Here is a 24,288-nt window from a genome sequence, read left to right as displayed (position 1 = left end):
GTGCATCCAGCTTTCTTTTAGAATTTAATGCAGTGTGGTGCAATTCATCGAGTGGAAGAGAAAGAGCACAGAGAGACAATGGGTGCGTTCAGCCGATACTCCGCTAGGCTAGGCCTAGCGAGCGCTTCTGTCCAGCCAAATTTTTCCGTAGCAAATGGTAGCAAAGCGCTCGCTGCTTACGTGCACTAGGCTAGCGGAGTATCGGCTGAACGCACCCATTGGGCGCGTTCAGCAGACCAGGCCGCTCAGTAGCAGTCGAACGTGATTGGCTCTTACTTTTAGAACCAACCAATCAACGCGGAGTGTTAACAAGACGAACTCAACAGTTGTGTTTGCTGAACGCGGCCAATGGGCGCGTTCAGCAGACCAAGCCGCTCAGTAGCAGTCGAACGTGATTGGCTCTTACTTTTAGAACCAACCACGCAATGCAGAGTGTTGATAAGACGAACTCAACAATTGTGTCTGCTGAACGCGCCCATTGGAGAATCTTATTGGTTCCATCATATTTCGTCAACGCCAATAGGAAGAGAAAATCAGCCATACGCGACTAGACACCGGTACTTCCGGTACATCGCCGCGCAGGCCTGCCGCAAACACAGCAGGCGGTGAAACGTGGCCGCGTCTCGCGTTCGGGGTTTGCTTCGATTGCCAGCCTGACCCGTACAAATACACGGATACGGGATAAATACATACGCGCACGGGACGGGAGAGAACCCCCCCGATCCCCGATAAAGAGCGGAGGGTAGCGGTGCTGGCTGGCTGGCTGCGCTGTTAGGCACTAGCAGTACTAGCAGGGTGCCCTGGTGGTGCATCAGGGAAGGGGGGCCCCGCGGTCACGTGACCGAGCTGCGTTTTGAGAGCGCACTAACCCAGGTACGAATACCGAACGCCGCGGTGTGCCCGTTGTTTTTCCCGTGGTATTTCGCGCGCCGCGGCCCCGAGCGCCGAGGGTGCCGTGAATCCCGCACGCTTCCGCTTGCCGTCGCGCCCGCCGAGGCCCGCCCCGCACGACGCCCACGACAGCCGTGAGTTAACACGCAAAGAATTCACCTCTATCTTTCTCTCTCTCTCTCTCCCTCTCACACCCTCGGCCATTCCGAGGCCCGTTCGGGATCCATTGATGCACCGCCGCGGCCGCCGCGGCGATGGTTGACAAGCCTTCCTCGCGCACAGCAGAAATGGCGTCCGCCGTGCACATGGCCCGCTGAAAAAGTGTTATCCTCGCGTCCGTGAGAGTTAATCGGCAATCGCGCGCCGTTCGCCGAGTGTCCGACCCTCGCCTAGCCGTGCCGTCGTTCCTCGGTCGTGAGCCTGCTTTGTGCTTTTCCTCCTCGTCTCCGTGCGCCGCCTCTCCTTGCTCTTCCTCTCGCGCTTTCCTTCCCTCTCTCCCCCCCCTCTCTCTCTCTCTGCCTCTCTGCCTCTCGTCGTCTCTCTCGTTCCATTTCCACGCACGGACTCTTCGTGGCGTGCAGCGGCGTGCGAGCGCGAGCGGTCGACGACGCGTCCGACCGGGTTGTGTTATCCTTTTTTTCCATTTCTTATCTTCAATCCCTCCCCGGATCACCACACGCCGCGCAACGAGACGCGAGGATCAGTCCGGACGGAGGAGTTTCCGCGACCGACGCGCGGTCTCTCGCGGTGCGTTTCCCGCCGAGCCGATCCCCCCCGTCGTTTTGGGCGTTCTGACGTGGTCGCGTCGCCGAAGCACGTGAACGTCTCGACGCGGCGACGCTCGTGAGGACGTTCACACGCTCATCGCCACCGCCGCCGTCGTCGTCGGAGCGGACGTGGCTCGCTCTCCCCATCGCTCTGAGTGCCGCCGACGCGATAAGCGTTAACATTCCGTTTAACTTTCGTCATCTTCCTCGTGGCGGATCTCGTGTTTTCCGTCTATCGTTATCGGACGCTCCTAACCTGGCGGCTCTCGTAGGTATTTTTTACAAACTTATTTCTGTCCACAAAGATAAGGATCTTTAGGTCTAGTTGTACCGCGTGGCGAGACCTCGCTGGCGGTATTGTGCGTAATTTTAATTTGACGCAGGTTCGGATTGTAAATAATGGGTTTGTTTATTGTTGCTTGCCTTTAAATATGCCAGTGATAAAGATATTTTCGTTTTGAACTTGTATCCGATTGATTCACAAGCTTAAAGAGAAACTGACTCTTGTGTATGTACAGATTTTACGTATAAGAACTGTGACACGTGGCTTATGTAGGCTTATGTAGGGGCCGAGTGATTGGAGTCACAGGATAAATAGTAAAGAAAATATGGAAGTAGCTGATATCGGGATAAGGAGGGATAGGGAGCGAGATAAGGAGGCCCCAAAGGGCTATTTTTGGAACGTTTGAGAATGTAATTCAATTTTTGGAACTGTTTGCTCCTAGGAGTTACAGTACGTGCCTTGCGCAGCAAGATGTTAGACGTATATTCAGTTCTCAACGTATAGCTCGTCTTTGTATGCGTCGTACACGATTTACACACATTATTGTAATCATGGGTAACATTCATGCAAATATGTAATAACGGATGCATTCTGTTTCAGACTGTAAATAGGGAGTGTACATAGTGTAATACGGTGCGTGCTTAGGTGCGTGGGATTTTAGTTGGCAATGAGTTCAAGCAACAAATCCTTGGTGTCCTCTGGTGGGAGAGGCACCAATAAAAATAAATCACAACAACACGGCAAATCAGATCATCATCAAAGTAAATCATCAGATTCGACCAAGCATGACAAGGCCCAGGTTGGTAAAAAATAAACTTTGTGTATACATTGTGTACTTATTGGCTTATCGTTTCTGAAGTGGGTTACAGTCTCATATTGCAATGACACATATTCTTTCATTCAAAACTTTTAGCTATAATTAATCTTTTGTAAAGCAAAGCATATGAAAAGGAATCGAATCTGAAGGTTTGTTTTTTATTGCTGCACTGGACTGCACTAGAACTTTTCTTTTCGCTTTCGCCAAATTGCAAACATATTTCAATTTAAGTACAGAGAGTGCACACTAGGTCAGCAATAGAAAACAGATCCTGAGACTCATTGATTATGAGTCAATTGCTCCCACACAGAATCACACCATTTTGTTACATTGTTATAATCTAAAATAAAAATCTATAAAAGCACACAAATATTGTACTTTTATAAATAAATATGTATTTTTAACTTATAAAAGATTACTTTATTTGTAACAAAGTATTTATTTTATTTGTGAGTAAAAATAATAAACAGATAATAAATAAAAGATGAATAAAATATATATTGTATTACAACATTTGTAATATTAAACATTCTAAAGAAATAAGGGATGAATAAAATACATGTATATTACATCATTTGTAATATTAAACATTCTAAAGAGAACTGTTTTGTAACGATTGTTATATAGCAAAACACAAATCAAATGCGCAACGCGCAGATCATCGATACCAGAATGGCGGGAGGTGAGGATCCCATCATGAAGGAACGCATTAAACAGGTCATGGATATGACTCGGCGTTCGGAGGACGAGGTAGTCATGGCTCTCCATGATAATGACGGAGACTTGGATCGGGCTGTTAACGATCTTCTGGAAGGAGTGAAAACAGAATGGGAGGTTAAAAAGAAGAAGCCTCGTCAGCCCAGCGGTTCCAAGCAGACTACAGATCAGTCGGGTGGCCAGGACGACAATGGCGATTGGGAAGAACGACGTAACCAACGTGGCGGCGGCCCTCCGCGTATGCGCGGCCGCGCTAATCATGACAATCGTGGATGTTAGTTTAATCTATTTTTTAAATTGAATTCTTTAATTTTTTTATTGCTTGAACCACATAGGAATAGACGTATACGGACATATACGTAAACATAAGATAATCTTTTTTTTTCTCGTCAAGTCTTTTTTTACAATTTATAGCAAGAACATATACAACAAAGATTCTTACTTTGTTATTTTATTAATTGTAACTTTTGTAAAATTGCTTGGCTAGGGCGCGGACGAGAAAACAAAGAAAACGAGAGGAATATGGAAGACGGCATGCGCGATGGCAGCTACAGCAGAAGAGGCAGGGGTGGATCCGGAAGATCAGGTCGCGGATGTCGCAGCGGTGGTCGAGGTCTTGGTCCAAGGACATTCGCGAACCGCAACGATCCATCGTCTACCTCTACTTCTCATGGTTTTAATCGTCCCATTGAAACCTGGACAGGCAGCGAGGAACAGCAACAAAGTATTCAAGAACCAAAAATGGGTAAGTTTTAATCTATGTTCGATTCTCGAAATTTTTCTTCCACTAAACCGTGATTACATTATCAACAAATTATTTCTCTAATGTCCATTTTCATCGACGCTAAATTTTAATCTCAGTTTAACTTACTCGTCATCTTTTTCTAGTTCTAAGAGTTAGAAAAAGATAGAAAGTAAGTTAAATTGAGATTAAAGTTAATCTACATTGGTAGAAATGAGCATAAGAAATTTACTTTTTAATTATGACTTTTTGACGCGTAAAGTGTATAAGATTAAAAAAGAGACTTTTTAAATTTTACACACGTAAAGTTATAATGTTATAATTTAATATATTATATATACAAATACATACACAAGTGTATGTATATATGTATTGGATATAATATATCAAAATATTATATCTATATGATAAACTGTATATAGATGCTTGGAATAATTTGGACTCTACAGAAGACTGGGATAACGAGGAGTACACGGGATCTTTGGCAGACACGAAAGTTTTCACACCGAGCACGAATATCCTCGAACCTCCGGCTGTTCTAGAAGAACAAAAGCCTCAGGAAATGTCATCCACGCAATCGGGTCAGGGGGTTAACCTGTCGCTGCTTCAGCAGGAGGTAAAATTTTATCAACAAACACTTCTAGATATATGTTCTTTTCCATATTCTAACGATCCTTCTTTTTTATATGATTTGTAGGAACTACCAAAATTGTCGGACATATCTACGATGCAGCAGCAGAGTTTAATACAACCTCAGCAACAGCAAGCCCAACAGCAACAACAGCAGCAAGTATTGGGCTTACCGACGATGCAACTGTCGCAACAACCCAGCGCTATTAGTGGCGTATTAACAGCGGCACAAACTCAATATCTGACGCAACTTACTCAACAGACGAGCGAGAAGTTGAAAGCAGCTGCACAAACGTCGTTTTCGTCATCTATGTCCAGTCAGGTATTGCAATATTGCTACATTTTAATGAATTATCAATTCTCTGCAGTTAATCTTTTCGCGTTAAACTACCTAAAATCTTAATTGGCTTATATACGCTTGCGTTTACAGCCCCAGAGACAAGCGAAACAACGTCCAAGAGTACCTCCGCCGTCAAAAATACCATCGAGTGCCGTGGAAATGCCTGGTGACGCAGTTAACAGCGGAATCGGCTTTCTCGACGTACAATTCGGTGCGCTGGAATTCGGTAGCGATTCGAGCTCCCTCGACGGTTCGGCGAACGAAAAATATAACTCCACGAGTAATACGATCGCCGGTGTGGACATGACTTCCGGTGCGAATACTGCGAACACTGCCAATACGAGTAATTCACTCGACATCGAAACTACGCAGACTTCCACCACACCTTTCAATGCTAGCTCGCAGATGGTAGATTTTCCTTTTGTCAAATCGTTACGTAGTTATACGCAGCGTATATATGTCTTTCGATATATCAGATTATAATTATGTGACGTTTTCAGTTACAGAGCACCGACACTCTGCCAGCATCCAACGAGCATACGATTAGTTCCCAAGGTTTCACTCGTGGAAGCAGTAGTGGCCAAAGCTTGGATATAACTAAGCAAGATTTCACGTCGCAAGTCTCACCCGGAAATGCGCCGACGTACGGTGGTACGACGACCTATCAGCCGTCGCAGAAATCATCTTTCCAGCCGTCGAGTGGCACGCCAAGCACCTACAATGCGTATTCGACTAACAACCAATCCCAGTCTAGCTTCCAAAATGCGTCAGGTGCTAACGCGAGTAGTTACTCCGCGACAGCAACGGTTTCGCAGGCGAGTTATAACTCGTCGACGTCGTTTCCGCAATCCAACACGTCGAACTTCAGTCAACCCTCTCCTTCCGCATCGGCGTCCGCGACTTCCGGTTACAACCAACCCACCACTAGCAGTCAGGTATAACTTGTTTGAATCAATGGCATCAAGAACTATTCCAGAGATACCAGTACAGTTCTACAGAAGCTAAAACAATTTTTATTCGGTAGGTTTATCCGTCCGCGAGCGGGTATGTACCGGCTACAACATCGCAATATCCAGCGCAAGCCACCAACACGGTATCGAACAGCAATGCGGGGTATCAAGCTTACCAGCCCCAGTATCAGTCTTCTGTCACGACGTTTACATCTCCAATAACGCAAAGTTCCGGTTACCAGAGTGCTGCGCAGTCTGTTAGTGCAAATTCTTACTATATCTTTTAGCATAGTTTTCACAGCTTGACAACATAGGTTTACATGTAAAATTTCATTCATAGGTTTACGCAAATCCATACGGCAGTTACGCCAGTCAACCGCAGGCTGCGTCTCACAATCACAAATTGAATAGCACCGCGACGAAGGATTCGCAGTACGATAGCAGTGCAACGACATCGAACAGTTCCCTCGCGACGACCAGTGCACCAACGTTGGGTCTCACCTCGACATCTGTCAATAGCTCACAGACCAAAGTGACGAATTCCAACGGTTAGTAGATATTCAGAAAGTGTTATTAAAAGTTCAGCAATCTTGGTATGTAGATTTTTCGTTCTTCAACGAACAGAGTACCATTATTCGCTATCTGTATTATCTTGGGATTTGATTTTGCTTTTTGATCCTTGTTTCCATCACACTTGGGAATATTTTTCCACTAAAAATTCTTATATATGATGGGAGTTGAACCTGGTCTTGACAGATGATTGCTTCAGCATTGAATGATCCATTTTAACGAAAATATGTATTCTTTCAGCTGTTCCAAAAAGCACATCGAGCGGAGTAGTGACGGGTAGCAGTGGTACCGGCAACATGACGAGCGGCGGCGCGGCCGGAAGTATGACGCCGATGCTCAGCCACCAATATATCATGGGCCAGGCGGGCGTACCATATGCAGCTTTCCAGCAACCCGTGTACAGCTACGAAGACATACAGCTCGTGCAACAAAGAATACCACACATGGTCAGTCACTTCTCGGTCTCGATCAGTTCATTCGTTTCTCTATTTATTCAAATATAAATGCATTGCTCTCTGAGTAACGCTTCTTCGGGGTAACGTACGCTGAAACAGAGTAGTTTGTCATGTTAATTAAGTGTATAATACGAGTCAAACGCGTACATAAGGAGATATTTATTACAATGTGTATGCTGCTCCGAAGCGCGCTTACTCCATTTTATGTTATTATTATTATTATTATTACCTGGTATAAAAATTCCTGAGGTAATTTCTTTATTGCTTGGTAGCTGCTCGTAATTCCATCATTCTTTTCGAAATGTTTCAAACTCCTATGGATGCCTTCACGACAACACCGTAAACTCGTTCTTGTTTCTCTTTTCTTATTTCTGTAGTAAGACGTTTCGTTATAAAACAATTTACATTAGTAAAGACAGATCGGCTTTTCGACACTACTTCGTGCAAACATGTCTTACCGATGGCAAAGAGAACTGGGAAAAAATATTCCTGGAACTTGTTTGATACACTTTAGCTACGAGATTGATTGTTTCGATCTCCGATCTATCTTGGCTTACTTTACTTCTTCTTTGTCTTGACTTAATTGTGTACGAATGATGTTACGTATCTGAGATTATATGAAAAATATGCATATTTCCAATGTGGTATATATATAAGTGGTTGATGGAGGTTGTACTATTACTCTTTAGCTTGTTGTTTCGGATATTTTCGATTATATTAAATATGTGGGAAGCGTGCCCCTAGCGAGAGAAGCGAATGTATTCGTATGTATGTATTGCGATTGTACACGTGATTAGTAGCTCGATCTATCGCGAATGATGGTTTCCGGTCGGTTGAGAGTACCTTGATACTTTTTACACATAGCAATAGACTGCCAAGCAACCGCATGTTACTTGTCTCCCAGCTCGGTACGCGTAGAGACTTAGACGTTAGTTAGCCTTCTCTTGTATTTGGAGTACACAGTGTATGCATGTAGTTTTGTGTTTGGCCTTCCTGACTAACGTGCAGCCAACTACTGGTTACTATGACGCGGCTTTGGGCTATCAGACGACCGGTCCCGCTACGAGTCTCGGTGGTGGCAGAGGCGATGCTCTATCCGGCGTGCAAGGCGTACAGGGTGTCCAAGGAGTCCAGGGAGCCTATACCAGTATTAGCGACGCCAGGTTCGCTAGAAATGACAGCAACGCGTCACCAGTTCCTTCCACTATGTCGCAGCAGGTGAGTCTCGTCGAGACCAGCTTAGAGTCATTGCTGAGAAAAAAAATATGCGATGTGCAAAAACTTAAAGTCATATGGGATTTGCAGACCGCCACGCAACATCAGCAACCGATGATAAATCCTACTCTTCCTCCGGGATACGCGTACGCATTTACTTACGGTAGCGGAATTATGCCGGGAGGTTTTCAGTATGGGACTCCTGCCATTTATCCGGTAAGTTTTGCGCATCGAACGGATACTCCGCTGTTTGTGATTTCACCCGAGATGGCCGGGCAGGAGCTAAGTTCGAGTCGATTTGTATCATAGCAAATAGCAACGGCCGGCAACGCCGGAACAAATAGCGGTGCGTACAGCGCCAAGCCGGGTAGCTATGGCTCTGGTTACGGCGCCGGTGCGAGCTACGACGCGCTGGCCTCCGCTGGCCCGTCCGGCGAATACAAGGGCGCCGGTAGCAGCTACACCGGAACTCAAACCGGCAAAACCGGCACTTCCACGGGGAATACCAACACCGCTGGCTCTTCCGCAACAGATATCAGCGCCACGATGTACGCCAAGAGTCACGTCGCTCTTGGCAAAGTGAACGTGAGTAACACTATACTTGTAAATAATCGTCGTTAGAAACTCCGTATGTTCACACGCTCAATCGGTCCTTTTAGTCTTACGAAAAACAGACTTTCCACTCGGCCACGCCACCACCGTTCGGTCTTACGGGCAGTCAAAACGCTGGCTTGCCCGGTGGTTACGGCACCCCGCACTTATTCATCCCGACTATACCGCATCAGCTGCACCAGCCGCTTCATCAGGACGGCGGCAACAGCGGCAACCAAAGGTCCAACACAAGTTCGCAGAACAAAGCTCAAGCGAAGCCTGGATACACTCCTAATTATTGGGCCAGTAGCAATTAAAAAAAAAAAAATAGAAAAACAAAAGACAAACTTTTGAACGTGACACGGAGGAAGGACGAAGTAACGTAACATCCTGCTAGTAGAATAACGAGTCGTCCTTCGTTGTGAAAACACGTTGGTGTGACATATAGAGACTTTGACATTGTCAATAGTTAAAAATGACGCATAAAAATGGTAGACGAGAGACTTCAACTTTTTTTTCGAGAATAACACGAGTCAATGCGGAGAGTGAATTTTGAAAATTGAAAGGTATATGCAATTATTGACCGGAATGCTTCCTTCTAATGATAATGAACAATCGATTCCTGTGTACGCTGTACATTCACTTGTACTTGATCTATAATTTATTTGTTCAGTTCAGCACACTCGCAAACTTCTCCAAGAGACTGGCGTAGAGCGCGATATCACAATAAAATAATTCCTTGCTTTTTACTATGCGGTGGTATACGTGCAAATCCTATATATGATAATTTGCATATTCCTTTTAACTGTGAATTGCACTCGTGCCAAATGAAATTGTAGCGTTTGTGTAACGCGATGGATTGCGAAAGACGGATTATCGTCTGTATCATTTGTGAATTTTATGACGCGACCATGTCACATAATTCATGATAGGTTCATCTGGTAACGTCGTATACGATACGACGAAGCCAGTGTCTCGCGACCTTCTCGTATGATGCACCGGAAAAGAAACTAGAAGAATAACATCCGTCGGGTTCGCACCGGATCTCCCTTTGTACATTACAGTGCAATTTCGAATGTATTTGTATTTGACTGGTAATTATAGGGTGATAATAGTGTCTTTATATTGTTCTCTTTTCTTTTTCTCGTGTATGTAAGCATCTTTGGCTTAATAAATAATAAAAGCGCATCTTTGTGAGGTAGCGTAGAACCATTTCCGTAAAAGGGTGAAAATAAAGGTGTACGCGAGAAAAACGTACTCTTGTATAAATTTATTATTATCATCGCGTTTTGTAGCGTTTTTATTTTTTTTTGTATGGCTCGTCCACAGCGACCTTGTGTAAAGTACAATCGTTGCACTCGCATACATTTGGTTTGAACGCATTACGCATCTTTGTGATTAGTATTGATTTTTATTACTCCTTATTAATACGCATACGTCTATTCCATATTATATTGAAATTATTGCGTATAATCTCGGTTAAATGGAGAAACCATATATGCAACTCGCATTATTTCTAAGTGTAGCTTAAAAAAAAAAAATCAAACATGCCACAAATATGTAGTAAAAATAGTGCTCTGCTCTTTTATTATTTTTGTACCTATCTTTACCTTTTGTCTTGCTAAATCCGCACACATTCGACCGAACTCGCAGAACGACGTGGGTCCTTTATTTTTCATAAGATTGACAACAATTGCGATTTACGTTTTATTCTGTAAACGGAAGATCCTCAATTATGAGTTACAAGAGTATATCACGTTTCAAATTAGCATATTTTTATGTAAAATATTTTGCTATATTTTTCGTTGTTTCGTTCATTAAATTAGGTCGGCAATCAGATGCAATTGAAGTCATTTAATTGACAAAAATTATGTTTAAAATCATATATATCGCTCGACAACGACATGATTAAAAAAATTGTCATTTTTGAGTTGGTTGCAAAAAAAGAACGAAATCTTGGGATCTTTGAATGAAGGGTTAACAATACCTTTATTCCTCTACAATCAGTTGTTATATCAAAAACGCGATATTTTTTATGATTCAAGACATTTTAAACTCATTTTCTGGAAAATTTTGTTTCTCGAATTATGTCATTGTTGCGGCAGATGAGCGATATGATTATTGTCAAGAGATTCGTTGGAAATTATCGACATAGGTATCTAAAAAACGTTACGGATTATCATTTGGCATATTAGTGCATTTCTAGATGTGGTAAAAGGAAAGAAATGGATAATTCCTCTCGAGGGAAGAATCGATCTCCATCGGATTAGCAATCCTTAAATCTGTATTGTTTATCGTAAAGTTTTTGGAAGAGCGGCGTCAGAGACGTTATCAAATCAAAAGTTGCAGCTTTTTTACGATTTCGAAAAGTAGCCGCAGCCTCGACGCTCGCACGTGGTGCGCGCAGAGAGATAAAGACAGAGACGACATGTGATGTTTTCCATTGCAAGCTTACAATCGTACACGTTCCTCGTGGTCTAGTATTCGTTCGATTTAAATCGCGAACGATTAAGATGAAAACGAGACTCAACATGACCGATTATCGAGACGAATGAGCATATATAGTAACGACGTAATGTGCAGTAACGGTGATTAACAGCGATATTTGTATCTTTTTCATTGTGAGATTGTAATAAAAAAAAAAAAGAGAAAGAAAGAAAGCCATTATCGATTCCGTCTGGTGTACACATTCGTTAATATTGCATTATTCGTGCTGATTAGAGATTGTGCGTACTGTATAGCTATATACATATTAATCGGAACGAAATAATACACGTATATTGACCAACAGTGGAACACATATTTTGAAGATATACTTTACATTTTTGCATTGTGAATAATGAATGATCGCAGATTATTCCTCCGGTGAGAGAGCGAGAGAGAGAGAGAGAGAGAGAGAGTTAGAGAAAAAAAGAGAACGAGAACAAGCTGAAAGCAAATACGTCGAACGAAGGAAGTAAATGTAATGTGAAGCGTTTTTTCACAAAGGTGCTGTGAGAATTGTTACGACTTGCGTGTACGATAAAAAAAAACGTGAGGAATAATGTTTCTTCTAAGCACGAACATAAAAAACGGGCCGACGAGTCCGACGGTCGACAAAGCTTTACCGCTAATATAAAAAAGCGAGAAGTAAATAGTTGTAAGTAAACTCTTGTTAGCGACTGCATATATATACATATATAAATATATAAATACTTATAAACTCGTATAAATATATATACATAAAGAAATTGCGGTATGTGTAGGATGCGTTTTGAGAAGATCGGAAGACCAAATGTAGATTAGCTTCCTTCTTTTTTTCGGGGAAAAGTGTAAATCTGTACTCAAGTGAACTCTCGGGAGAAAGAAAGAGAAAAAAAAGAGAGAGAAAATCGGGCTACATTGTCTTCGCCGTGGTCCAGCGTACGTGGACTGTGCTAATAGCCACTTATTAACGAGTAGAGAATACGCGTTCGAATGTACACGCAGACCGGCATCAACGAAGGAACGATTGATGAAACGACCGGGAGAATCAAGTAAAAAATTTTCGTTTATTGTCTTAGTGTATGTTTTATAGTCGATTTCAGACTTCATCGTGTATACTCGAATCAATTTAGGGCGACAAAAGAAGTATACTAAGTGTAATTGTTGCAAAATGTAAGCGGGGGAAGCGAGGGTTACTGGAAACGACATAGAAAAAAAAGAGAACGAGAGAAGGGTGGGAAAAGGGGAGAGGAGGAGATTTGGAGTTAAGCACGTTTGTTCTCATATAATTATACATTAATAATTTTTGTATTTTTGTCAAATATTAACCGAGCGAGGGGGAAATGCACGATATATGCATTACTCAACTACTGCTATTATATGATTCATAATAATAATGATAGCTACTACTGTGTATAAATATGGATATATAAGAATAAATGTATTAAAGAAGTCTGACGATTTACATATCCGTGGTGCAAGTGCTTGTATTATGATCCCAAGCATTTAACGCCGTTTCCCCGATTTCCTTGAAGCAACGTCCTTATTACTCCACAATTCTTTATTTCTTTAAAAATTGCTATTAAATGTCGATACCTTCCGCGAAATAACAGTGCTTATTTTGAAAACTTGCGGCGACCGATCGAATCGATTAATCGATGTATCACGCGCGCCCGCGTCAATTTGAAGTGCGACTAGTGCGAGGAGTCTGAACGTGGCCGAAGGTCGAACGTCGGAGCGATGGGGAGCGACATAACCTCAAAATGCAAAAAATTGGAGAACGAGGAGTGGTTGATCGATCTTAATAAATAGTATCCTTTGGAAGAAAGTCAGGTTTTCGAACGATGTCCGACGTTAAAACAATCGAAGGAAAAGGCAGGAGGATTTGGCGTGGAAATAAAACGTCGTCGCTGTCCGAAGAGGTTACACGTCGCAGAATGTAGTCGAGTTGTTTACAATTGAGGTCGATTTGTCATTTAAAATTTAATCTTGAATAGCGAAAACGAAAGGAAATACGTTTCCTCGTTCCGCTAGAAGATACGCAGGCAAGTCGCATCGGGTAGTCGATAGGAAAATAGCTGATGTTTCTTGGAATGCTTCTGTGAGATATCGTTACGTGCACGTCGATGACAGAGGTATTACAAATCGGTAACGTCGAGGCTGGTGGATCGCAGAAGATGGCCACTACGTGGCATCAACAGGTTTTCGCGCTCGACGCGAAGTACAACACACTGCGGGCGAATAAGCTCTCCAGTCTGGGTAAGAGTTTTGGACGCTTTACTCTCATTACTTTAATCGGTTGAATAATCTTGATTACCCTCGAGTTCTCTCGCCGCAGGCATGCTGTACATTCGCCGAAGGAATCAGCTGCTTCGGGAGAAGTTTTCTACGGATCCGGAGATCGGCGCGCGATACTTGAAACTGCGATCGGAGCTGTTGCGGCAGCGTTACGGGGAGAGGCTGGAGCAGAACAGCGTGGGGAGTCACACGATAAGCGAGGAATCGTCAGAGAACAGGGCGAGGCATCAGCGAGTGCAACGAAGATCGACAGCGGAGAACTTTGCGTTCGCCGGGGTTCATCATGTTTTCGATCAGCACAAAGCAGCTGTAACGATGCTCAAGTTTGCCAACAACGACAGGTCCAAGTTGTGTTGCGCGTCGCTGGACGGTACCCTGTCCATATGCGAGGTCGTCAGCACACCTCCGAAGGTGATCGTTCTCCTGGAGGGTCATCGTAATGGCGTGACCGCGTTCGATTGGAGTAGCAGCAACGATCTGATTGTTTCCTCCTCCTTGGACGCGACGATAAGGCTGTGGAGAGTATGCGCGGATGCAGAGCCGGCTTGTCTGCGAGTGGTGGACGATCAGCAGCGGGCGGAGGTCCTGTGCTGCAATTTCATCCCCGCGAATAATAATTTGATAGTAGCCGGCAATTCTCAAGGATTGATCCAGATCTTGAATGTATCTACCGGTATATATATGCGCGGCGGTTCCTGCAAAATTGGCGGAAAGGTCGGTCTTTGTCTCAAGAAAAAAAGGCGATATTCAAAAAGCAAGTTCGGCTAAATTGTGTTATGTAATTTTTCTAGATTCTTTCCCTGGCGTGCGAGGGTAGCGGTGGTTCGATAATCTGGGCGGGCAACGACAGAGGCGTTATAGTGGCTTTCCGACTGGAACCCGGCATAGGACGGTTGACGAAGCTGCAGAGAGTGCAGGAGACCGGCGGAATGATAACCAGTCTCTCCTGGCGTTCTTGGCTGTCGAAGGATTCTCCTTGGGCTGCGCTGTTAGTGAGCAGCGCGTGCAACGCCGTGCTATTATACCGCGTCGCGGACAATCACGGTTCTTTGTACTTCTGGAGAAAGTATCCTGTCAAGCATAGGTATTATTTTTATCGTGTAAAATACGCTTCTTGTTTTCTTGTTTTAATATTTTCGCTTATGATACAACACTCCATGTTTGCGTGTACTTTTTTTTTATAGGCTTTACCCCTTGAAGTCTACTTTCTGTCCGCAAATGGGCGCGTGCTTAATAGCTACGGGATCGGAAGATGGTGCCGTTCATTTATTGGATTCAGCGAGAGAGGGAAAGGCCGCTAGGATCAATCGACTGCACGGCCATGCGACACCCGCATTAGCTCTGTCCTTTAATTACGACGAATCTTTACTCGCATCCGCAGATCACGACGGGTTGATTATCCTGTGGCGTAATCATCAACGTAATTTATAAACTATTCTGCGGAATCTTTATCAAACTAAAAGAAATGGCTCGCATACAGCTTCTTCGGACTTTAAGGCAAATTATAAAAATATTACGACATATCTCCGTGTAAATAACGCGATGTATAAATGTGTAGATTTATCTGGGAGATTAAGAGATCAAAGTTTTAGTATTATTATATACATTTGTACGATAAAACGCCTATGTTATAAAAATAAAGGTATTGTATATAGAGAATTAGGATATTTAAAGATGGTTTGGAATCTGAATGGAATAAACTGTCTCTTTTTCTGTATAACAATATATTAATTGTTCTCTATTTTAGCTTATGTCATAGTGAGCACAAAGCAGTATCAGTAATAATAAGTGTGGTAATAGCGAGAGACGTGACAGCACTCGCGGTGCTACGACAGCAGCGATTCGTTTGTATATCCTCTCGATATCGCGTGCACTCGTGAAACGACAGCGGCACAAATTCCCACACGGTTTTCATACGACGCTAAACTATATTTGCATTTCGATATTGTTTCGTAGATTCGTTCTAGTTACAACAGTCTCTTCGTGTCCAGGACGAGTAATTATACAATGAGATACATTATTGCAAACAAATGTTTGTAAAAATTTTTCTAAAACAGCATTTTAGCGATCGTACCCCATCGTTCATCGCGCTTCCGCGAGTATTTCAGATCTATAGAAATATCGTTTATACAATGTGCCATACTGAACTCATGTTAATAATTACTTTGTTTGTATTGCACACTTTCATATGGTATCGTGAAGTAAATGTACCGTAGACAAAGTTATCGGTTAGCATAAAAGTAAATATCTGAATATTTATGTTACGTTATCATAGAAAAGGTAAACGTTTCTGTAACATGATAGCTCTTTTGTATATTTCGAGTAAAACAAACAGGTGCGACGAATTCTCGCTTTAGTACAAGATACGCGAATTTCCAACTCAAACATATTCGATGATGCAAGAGCTCTCGTCTCGTTTCTTAAATCCAATATAAAACATATCGATATACGCGCTATATGTATTCTTCTGATCACAGATCTAACGAAAGTAAAAATCTATCAATACATCGTGTATATATCGTGTAGAAAATTAGTCGTGCAAGTATTTTCCTTCGCCACGAATCCTTAGTGGGATGGCAGTCCCATATACTTTGCTATACAATACTTCGATAATGTAGAGAGCAGATTTGTTAATAATGTTTAATTAATATCAAGAAATTATGACAATGAGTGTTGGCAAGGTAAAACAAAGGGGATGACGTGAAAGATGATTATATAAGAGTTTCTTATAGAGGAGTCACAAAAATAATCGTTCTACATAGGCACTACTGCTCGTTTAACAATTACACTATAAACAATAATTATTTACACGCGCAACGAATTGTTCATCGTAATTCGATGTAGCTCCTACAAATCGATTGTCTAAAATTAATACTTATATGTTAACTTTTTACACAGTCCTTCCGTTGTCACTTATTTCTTCTATCATGACGTAAACCGTCATGCGGATAGAAAGCTTTATTAATAATATAAAGCCGCGACTATCTATATATTGACACGTTTTTTTTTCCGTATTCGCTACAGAACAGTCATAACAACTCCGCTAACAAGATCCGTTAGACAACCGATCGACTTGTACAGCCTCGAGTAATATCCGCTACATCTTTCCTATGTACATTTGTTCGAGATTCGTGTGTCGTAGTAATAATCTCATCGGTGATAATCAAATCGGATCGCGTGCGTTAACAAAGAGAATTCACCGCGCATTTTTCACGACGAGATTGTTTCGGACGGACTTGGACTAAACTGTCTTCATTCTAAAATTTCATTACAGACTTTAGTCTCACTTTAATCACGAGTTAAAACACTGCACTTTTCGGTGGGCTCCAGCGTCTCCTGACTATCACACTGAGAGATTCTTGTAGAAGATGGACCGACCTGGACATCTTCTTCGTGAGGCACCTTTGGCAATGCGTTATCGTCATTCATTGAACTCGATACAATACATTGGTCCGGCGTGACGACTTTCTCTACGAGTTCCGACTCGTGATTCTCTTTAATGTCTAATTGCTCGTCGTCCGCGTGCGATTGTCTCGCAGAAACGAACGGAGCGGACGGTGTACCATTCGACGAAACCAAGTTTAATTTCAAACGATCCCTAGTGTGTCTTAACTCGCCTAATTGTTGCTGCTGACACTGGTCATATTCATGCGCGAAGTCAACGTTGTTTTGGTGCGGCTCTGGTCGGCAGCTATCCGTTTCGTCCCGATCGTCGGACAAGCAATGCGTAGCCGCGTTCGCACCGGGAAAAAATTGGCTGACGTACTTACTTTCACCAGTTTGGAATTGAAATGGTCGATTTGAACTAGTTACAAAAAATTCTTCGTTTCCTGTAACGAAAACAAACGCCGTCAGACGTTACATAGGCATCGAAAAAATATGCGGTACATCGTATAAGTCTTGGCTTGGTGAATTCATACGTACCAGGATGATTGGCATCGTCATAATCTAAAGGATATAGATCTAATCGTGGTTCATTCATCATTTCTTCCCAATCTGCAACACAAAGAATGTCAAATAAACCGTCATTTTTATTCGTTTATTTCAGATATTTGTCTTTCTGATATTTAATTTGTGAAATATTTTAAATATAGATACAAAATATTTATCGATCGTATATAAGAAGTATACCAGTGTATGATGTTCGTTCCGAGTTGGTAATGGTATCCGTTTGACTGTCCGCTGGTAATGTTTCCTTCGGGTACTCGTATACGCACTGGTAGCGTTGCTTCTTGAACCACACGCTCTTCTTCTGATCCTGAACAAATCGCGCATTGTCAGTCCGACAATTTCCCGTAGGAAAATATATGCTCGAGTTACACCTATATTTAGCATTTGTCTAGCGTGTACATTTATAAAAAAGTACGTGCGCTAAGTACCTCAAATTTAAATTTCTGCAAGGGAAAGAGTCACGGGAGAGGAATGTTAAAATTACATGCATTTCTCTGTACTTAAGTAATCGACACACCTACCAACTCATCCTAGCGGCAATTGAAAGAGGAGAAGACATCATTAATACCGATACAGGGACGCGAGTAGTTTTGCATACGATATATTTATCTGTTACAGCGTTTGTCACCTTACCCCTGATTTTAACGTTTTGTCTGGAGACCTCAGTGCCGATCGATGCGGTGCTAAAGCGGCATTCCAGGCCGAAGGAGTGAATTCTTCCTCCTCCTCTTCGTCCTCGACGGCCAATTCCTCTTCCAATTCGGCACTCGTCGTCGTATTCGTTTTGTCGTTATTCATAGTACTTCTGATTCGTATTTGCTCGACATGTGGCTCGTTATACCTCTGCAGGGCGTAAATTTTGATTAAGTTTTGGAAAAAAAAATAGAGAAACAATAAGAAGTACTTAATGCTCCAATAGTTTTGAAGCGACATACCTTCCATACAAATTCACCGGAACTAGAACTGTTATCCTCATCTTCTTCTTCTTCTTCTTCCCCATCTTCATCTTCCTCCTCTTCCTCCTCTTCTTCGTCTTCGTCTTGACTACAGCATTCGCGTTCGGTGACGAAACTCGTCGACATCAAATCATCTTGCAACGGTAGAGGTAAAGGTAAAGGTAACGGGAAGGACGAAGGTAATTGCTGCCACTTGGATTCTTCCTCAGGACTCGGTAACGGCGCGCCACCGCTCGTTTTCACGATACGCGACTTATCCTCCAACGGGTGTATCACCGAACAAGTGTAATCTAAATTCTCCTCGTCGGACAGATCGCCATTCGTTGTGTCTCGATCTTCGTCCTGTAATCGTCCCTCCAATAATATCATTTCATTCGTACGAGTGTCTACTAATAGCACATCTTCGGACGGCACCGATTCTCTCGAAGCGACGGATGTCTCTCTCGAGTTCGACATTAAAGACTCGGAGGTGACGGTGCTTTCTCGCTCTTCCAGAATAGGACTAAGCGGCGTCCCGTACACGTTGTACCTAAACGCAATAGAAAAAAAATTTCATAATATTCTAATATAATGAAAAGTTTTTTAATTTTTAGTTAATCTATTTTCAAAGAACCATACCTGATCGAAATGTCTACACCTCCGCTAACTTGATTGGACAAATCTTCGCCATCCTCATCGTCCCACTGTTTGCCGTACGCGTCGTCAGAGATGGAAGGATTCTCGTCATCGTGTGCTTCCAAGGATTCCACGATCTGCATTTGAGCCTGAGGCAACTTTTCCCTGAGTTCGTTACGAATCGCCGTTACGAATTCCTCCTCCATACCGAACGACACGTACGAGTTGTCGCTGCGTAAGCTCACCGTCGAACTATCCTCGTCCTCGTTCTCGTAATCTCCCTGCGAGCACTGTTCATCTCGCTGAGTGTTAAAGGTGTCCAATTTTAAGGCGTACGTCTCCGCTTCTGAGTCGCGCGATTGGACATCACTATTGGCTCCCTGCATTTTTTCAGATATTACATTTTTCTTCTCCATCTCAATGTCCTCTGCCACATCTTCATACCTTACTTTCACCCGATTCGGACTCTCTGTGTCGCTCATTTCAGTCGAATCGGAATTGGTAACGTCAACTTTAACAAAAGCATGGTTTAAATCAGAAGTACTCTGTTTCGAAGGCGATATGGCCTTCTCGACGTCAGGTATAGAATTCGTACCTTCCGTCATACTTTCAGGGCCAGCGGGCGTGGCGTAATATTCCGCGTCGAGAATAGTGTCTAGCTCGAATAGAATTTGGAATGGTTCTTCTTCGGAATATGACGATCTGGAAACCGCGGTGCTGTTGACCGAAGACAGGGGGTTGCCGGGCGTCGAGCAAACCGCTTCCTCCTCCTCGCAAGACTCCTTGTCGCGAAAACCAGAATCGGAGCTCTGTTCGTCGTCCGGCGTGGACAATTGCTTCCTTTCTTCCTCGTCGTCATTTGGCAATGGCTTTTCTTCTATTTCCGCGTTCTCTACCATAGAAAAGCTATCGGCGGTGTAAATCGAATAGGCATTACAAAACTGTGGTGCATCTGGCGTAGACACGGTCACAGTCAGTTCTGGTGCGCTAGCATTAATTCGCTCAGTCGATGCGTCGATGTATTCATTAAATTCCGCCTCGTCTGAGAAGCCTGGTACTTTGTGCTCTAAAGCGGAATCTAACGCGTGATTCCAAAGTAAAACATCTACCGTATTGGTCTCGGCATTATTCGAAATAAAACGATTAGGAATACCGTCGCTGTCCTCATTATTGAGGGGTATATCGTGATCCTCCTTCTTTTCTACTTCTTCAGCGGAGGACACTTGGTCAGGTACATAGCGAAGAAGGGGGAGGTCCGGGTCCCCCTTCGACAAGAGTCTTAATACGTGCTTTTCGCCACCGCGTTGCGTACTATCTGCGCTTACATTAGATTGCGCGCCGTCGTTACTTTCAGGAGTCTTTCCCGCGCTGTCCAAGGAGAGACGCAAGATCGGCGTCTGGCCCTGATCTATGGTCAGAGTCAAGAGTTTCGGTCGTTCTAGATTTTCCAAAGACCGGACTTTACCGGCGGCATTGCTCGGCAAAGGATCTCGCAGCTTCTTCAACGCTTCGTCGAATTCATCCGTGGGCACGGTATGCCTAAGGTCGCTGTCGCTACCGGTCACGGATAATTTCTTCTTGACGTTCTTCTCCGACGTTTGCGCTCCTAATGACCACTCCGCGTCGGAATCGGGATCGATATGTACAAGCACCATAAGGTCCGTCACGGACTTGGACTTCTGTTTAACTTTTTCGGTATAAACACCCCGCTCGATTCGACACTTCCAGCTTTCCTCCTCGGTCTCCGAGCCAGATTCTTGAAACATCGTGGCAGTCTTCATTCTGGGAATATTCCTCACTTGTTCGTCAGGTCCGAGACGAAATGAGGACTGTAGCGAGTCTGTCGTTTGCGCGTCATCCACGATATGAGTCCAGTAGTCGGAATCGATGCTACCACGTAGATCTTGTAAGCTAGCACTGCGTACGTGCTGTTTGTAGGTGTTCGCGCGCAGACTCTCCCACCGTTGCTCGAAATCCATATGCGCTGAATGTTCATTCAGGAGAATCTGTTTCACGTCGTCCAAGGTAGGTCTGTCTTTCACGTTGACGTTCAAACACAAGCGAATCGTTTGGAATATATTTGACGGACAATTGGCGTGATGATTTTGCAGCAGTCGCGTGCCGTTTGGCAAAAATTGGTTCTTTAAAGATAAGATCATCTGAATGATCTGTTCGTCGTTCATATCGTTGTAAGGCCTTTCTCCCCAGCTGGCGATCTCCCAGAGGAGAACCGCGTAACTCCACATGTTGGCCTGTAACGTGATCTCTTGCGTTTCGATGGTGGTGTCCGTACAGTTCAAACTTTCCGGCGCGGACCATCTGATGGGCAAGGCTCGGTCTCCCACAATATAATAGTCTTCGGGATACTTCTCGACACCGGTACCGTAATCACCTAACTTGGCCGATAAATCTGGAGCGATCAGACAGTTCCTCGCGGAGAGATCCGTATGCGCGAAACCGTGGTTATGCATGTGCTTCAAACCAGACGCGACCTCCATCGCAATTCGTATCGGAACGTTTTCCTTGACGAGCGCTTCCCTCGACTTGGTATCGCGGTTCGACAGCAAGAAACCTTTCAAGTCCCCGGCCGGACACGATTCGAATAGCAGAAGGTAGGGATCGGTCTCGAGGCAGAAACCAAGTAGAGCTAGGACATTTTGGTGGCGTAGCTTCAAGTACGGCGTGGCCTCGCCAAGAAACCAAGCCTTCTCCCTAGTGGTAGCTTGTTCGGTGAGAATTCTTACCACTACGCCGCCTGATTTCGACATGCCCTTCGACTGTTCCAAATCCGCCCGACCTTCGACGACTTTACCAAACCATCCGTGACCTATTTCTCTGAGATATTTGAGTTTCTCTCGCGGGACATAAAGCTCGTTGGAGTTAAACCACTCGCTGCATGGCTCCTGTAGAATGGAGCGATCCGTATCCTGATCCTCGATGCGTGGCGCTGACAAAGGTATCGCTTTGTGTTTCGGAGTGCTTCTACTTCCAGACACGATAGACTCCACTGGCAAGGGTTCAAATTGCACCCTCTCGGAAGCGGCTAACGTCCTGGAGGCATCCAATTCCAGTCTTTCGACAGACGGATCAAACGCACTTTCCTGTCCTGTACTGCTCCCATCTTTGAATTCCTACAACGATAACGATAGTGTCGATTTTTGCGGTCTTGTATAATCACAGCACGTTGCGATACAGACGTAAAGATTAGTTGCTAGCATACTACGCATGCTACTTATGAACGTGTTTAAAAAGATATAGAAAAACCTAGGACGTGCCTAATGCTTATAATTATAGAATGTATAATTAAACTGTCTCTTTAAAATTTAAAGCGACACATCATCTACGTTAAATTATAAAAATCTAGCCCTACAATAATATATGATTATATGTAATATGTACTAATTGTACTAGATTCTATCTATAAGAATGCATTTGTCGAACGCAATCTACATAAGAAATATAGATTTATGTAATAAATCAATCAAGTCCACAGATGTCAATCGCAATTTACATAGATAGAATCTGTACTTTTAGCCAAGCATTAATTTCGTTCACATTCTCGTTCTGATAATTATGGCGACATATAACGGACCCGCAACATCAATGTTACCTGATTGCATTTCTCTGCTTTGTCCTATAATTAAAAAAAAATGCAGAGACTGGGGTTAGAATTCTAAAACAGTGGCATCACTTTTTCTACGTCTACTTTGGTTACGTAAAAATCACTCCAAATTACCTGAAATCCTTTGGGTCTCCTGTGCCTCTGGCAACAAAGGCATCCGGCTAAAGTTAACGCCGTGGCGGTGACGCTTGACAGAGCGATCGCGTAACGCATCCAGTAATGTTCCCATTGCCAGGAAGCACGTGCGTGTGGCGAATCTGCGACGACAAAGCAAAGTTATTGGATAGAGCCCCCCGATAATATTTACAATCGTTGCCACATATACGTCGCCAATGTTGCTTGTCAATGTAACCAGTGGTTCATTTCCCTTGTTTTTAAAGAAAGAAAGGCAAGGGAAGCGAGATTTCTACCTTCCTGTCTATAGGACGGTGCGCGTATACACACATATGTGATTGAATTCAAGAAACAGAACAATCAACATTGGCAACGGCGCGTGCACGAAGGCGCTTGCGACGTTCCCGGACGTACCAGCGGCGAGCGGCGAGGGCACGGGGTAGGCCGCGAGCATCGGTAGACCCACCCAGAAGAGCCAGCACATCCGACGTAGATTCCGCATCGCGTACCGGGTACAGTTCCTCATTGTTCGCGTTTTCAATCCGGCGGACGGGCGAGCGGGCTGGCCTAGGTCATTCTACGCGTATGCGGTGGCGGCGACGGCGACGGCGACACGACGACAGTCGTCACAGACGTTACGCGGGTCGACGGCGACGCGCTCATAGTCCCCGACTCCTCCTCGAAAGGTGGCGAAGCGCGCGGCAGGGACACGGCCTGTCCGGGCCGTGCATGACAACTGGTACCCCAGACTCCAGACGGCGGCGTCGCCGACGAGCTCCAATCCAACGACACTAGGTAGAGGCGCGATCACTCGCGCATGATGCACGACGAGAGACGTGCCCACCTTCTCCACGCACTCTCTAGGCACCCCCGCGCATCGTTCCCATGCGGAAAAGCGGCCCGCCTAGGGGGAGAAAGCGCCGACAGATATCTCTGTCTTCACCGCGCCGACCGCGCGCATGCATTCATCGTGCGACGACACGTCGAGGGGTTTCTTCCTGCGATTTGTATACGTCAAAAATTCGCTTGTCGCGTTGCGTTATATTATTCCATGGACTTGGGAAACAATTGGGCGTGAAGCATCTATTCGGGAGAGGGAGGGAACGTGGACGATTAGCATGAAAAGGAAAAACGGGCCCCCGATTAGCGATACGCCATGTTGTTGACACAGTTTCTGACGTAACGAGCAAACGAGCGTAGAAAAAATTGGTCATTGGTGGCCGACAATATGGCGCTCGGTGTTTCTATCGCGTACGAAATGATTGATTCGCGATACGAACTACTTAACTATTTAATTCATA

General features: G+C 44.1%; 3 protein-coding genes across 14 annotated transcripts; 2 read left to right on the top strand and 1 right to left on the bottom strand.

The window, feature by feature from the left end:
• Positions 1-613: 613 nt before the first annotated feature.
• Positions 614-12,884, top strand: LOC112452876 (protein lingerer). 6 transcript variants are annotated; one of them, XM_025013314.1, is made up of 15 exons: positions 614-873; positions 2,542-2,740; positions 3,386-3,749; positions 3,963-4,220; positions 4,640-4,833; positions 4,915-5,169; positions 5,278-5,595; positions 5,688-6,122; positions 6,212-6,394; positions 6,478-6,685; positions 6,948-7,153; positions 8,210-8,380; positions 8,468-8,593; positions 8,687-8,962; positions 9,037-12,884. In XM_025013314.1, the coding sequence occupies exons 2-15, from the start codon at positions 2,609-2,611 to the stop codon at positions 9,283-9,285; spliced, it is 3,375 nt and encodes a 1,124-aa protein (XP_024869082.1). In that variant the 5' UTR covers positions 614-873; positions 2,542-2,608; the 3' UTR covers positions 9,286-12,884. The 6 variants fall into 6 exon arrangements, with proteins under 6 accessions (XP_024869082.1, XP_024869076.1, XP_024869081.1 ...); XM_025013308.1 differs by having other exon boundaries at positions 8,171-8,380; XM_025013313.1 differs by having other exon boundaries at positions 615-873; positions 4,667-4,833; positions 8,171-8,380.
• A 259-nt stretch (positions 12,885-13,143) lies between these two features.
• Positions 13,144-15,454, top strand: LOC112452875 (WD repeat-containing protein 13-like). The gene is made up of 4 exons (XM_025013307.1): positions 13,144-13,690; positions 13,770-14,443; positions 14,521-14,813; positions 14,914-15,454. Exons 1-4 carry the CDS (start codon positions 13,558-13,560, stop codon positions 15,158-15,160), a joined length of 1,347 nt encoding a protein of 448 aa, XP_024869075.1. The 5' UTR covers positions 13,144-13,557; the 3' UTR covers positions 15,161-15,454.
• LOC112452873 lies at positions 15,437-24,148 on the bottom strand. 7 transcript variants are annotated; one of them, XM_025013305.1, is made up of 11 exons: positions 23,402-24,148; positions 22,988-23,130; positions 22,862-22,885; positions 19,847-22,382; positions 19,255-19,762; positions 18,616-19,165; positions 18,314-18,523; positions 18,202-18,210; positions 17,861-17,987; positions 17,654-17,725; positions 15,437-17,559 (listed from the first exon to the last, which is right to left on the bottom strand). In XM_025013305.1, the coding sequence occupies exons 1-11, from the start codon at positions 23,511-23,513 to the stop codon at positions 17,018-17,020; spliced, it is 4,833 nt and encodes a 1,610-aa protein (XP_024869073.1). In that variant the 5' UTR covers positions 23,514-24,148; the 3' UTR covers positions 15,437-17,017. The 7 variants fall into 7 exon arrangements, 5 of the variants coding, with proteins under 5 accessions (XP_024869073.1, XP_024869070.1, XP_024869071.1 ...); XM_025013302.1 differs by having other exon boundaries at positions 19,255-22,382; positions 23,402-24,147; XR_003040548.1 differs by having other exon boundaries at positions 17,539-17,559; positions 18,198-18,210; positions 19,255-22,382.
• Positions 24,149-24,288: the final 140 nt, after the last annotated feature.

Source organism: Temnothorax curvispinosus, unplaced genomic scaffold (genome assembly GCF_003070985.1).
Source record: "Temnothorax curvispinosus isolate PA1 unplaced genomic scaffold, ASM307098v1 QBEX01003793.1, whole genome shotgun sequence".
Lineage (NCBI taxonomy): Eukaryota > Metazoa > Arthropoda > Insecta > Hymenoptera > Formicidae > Temnothorax > Temnothorax curvispinosus.
Note: the sequence above shows the minus strand (reverse complement) of the source record. Positions and strands in the feature narration are given on the sequence as shown.

What these genes read in the sequence shown, in the direction of transcription:
- LOC112452876 (XM_025013308.1), top strand. Translation starts at nt 2,609, where the DNA reads ATGAGTTCAAGCAACAAATCCTTGGTGTCCTCTGGTGGGAGAGGCACC. An exon ending in TATTCAAGAACCAAAAATGG is followed by an intron (nt 4,221 to 4,639) that starts GTAAGTTTTAAT and finishes AACTGTATATAG; the next exon opens with ATGCTTGGAATAATTTGGAC. An exon ending in TGTCGCTGCTTCAGCAGGAG is followed by an intron (nt 4,834 to 4,914) that starts GTAAAATTTTAT and finishes TATGATTTGTAG; the next exon opens with GAACTACCAAAATTGTCGGA.
- LOC112452875 (XM_025013307.1), top strand. Translation starts at nt 13,558, where the DNA reads ATGACAGAGGTATTACAAATCGGTAACGTCGAGGCTGGTGGATCGCAG. An exon ending in GAATAAGCTCTCCAGTCTGG is followed by an intron (nt 13,691 to 13,769) that starts GTAAGAGTTTTG and finishes CTCTCGCCGCAG; the next exon opens with GCATGCTGTACATTCGCCGA. An exon ending in CCTGCAAAATTGGCGGAAAG is followed by an intron (nt 14,444 to 14,520) that starts GTCGGTCTTTGT and finishes TAATTTTTCTAG; the next exon opens with ATTCTTTCCCTGGCGTGCGA.
- LOC112452873 (XM_025013302.1), bottom strand. Translation starts at nt 23,513, where the DNA reads ATGAGGAACTGTACCCGGTACGCGATGCGGAATCTACGTCGGATGTGC. An exon ending in GCCCTCGCCGCTCGCCGCTG is followed by an intron (nt 23,131 to 23,401) that starts GTACGTCCGGGA and finishes TTGTCGTCGCAG; the next exon opens with ATTCGCCACACGCACGTGCT. An exon ending in GGAACGAACATCATACACTG is followed by an intron (nt 17,726 to 17,860) that starts GTATACTTCTTA and finishes TTTGTGTTGCAG; the next exon opens with ATTGGGAAGAAATGATGAAT.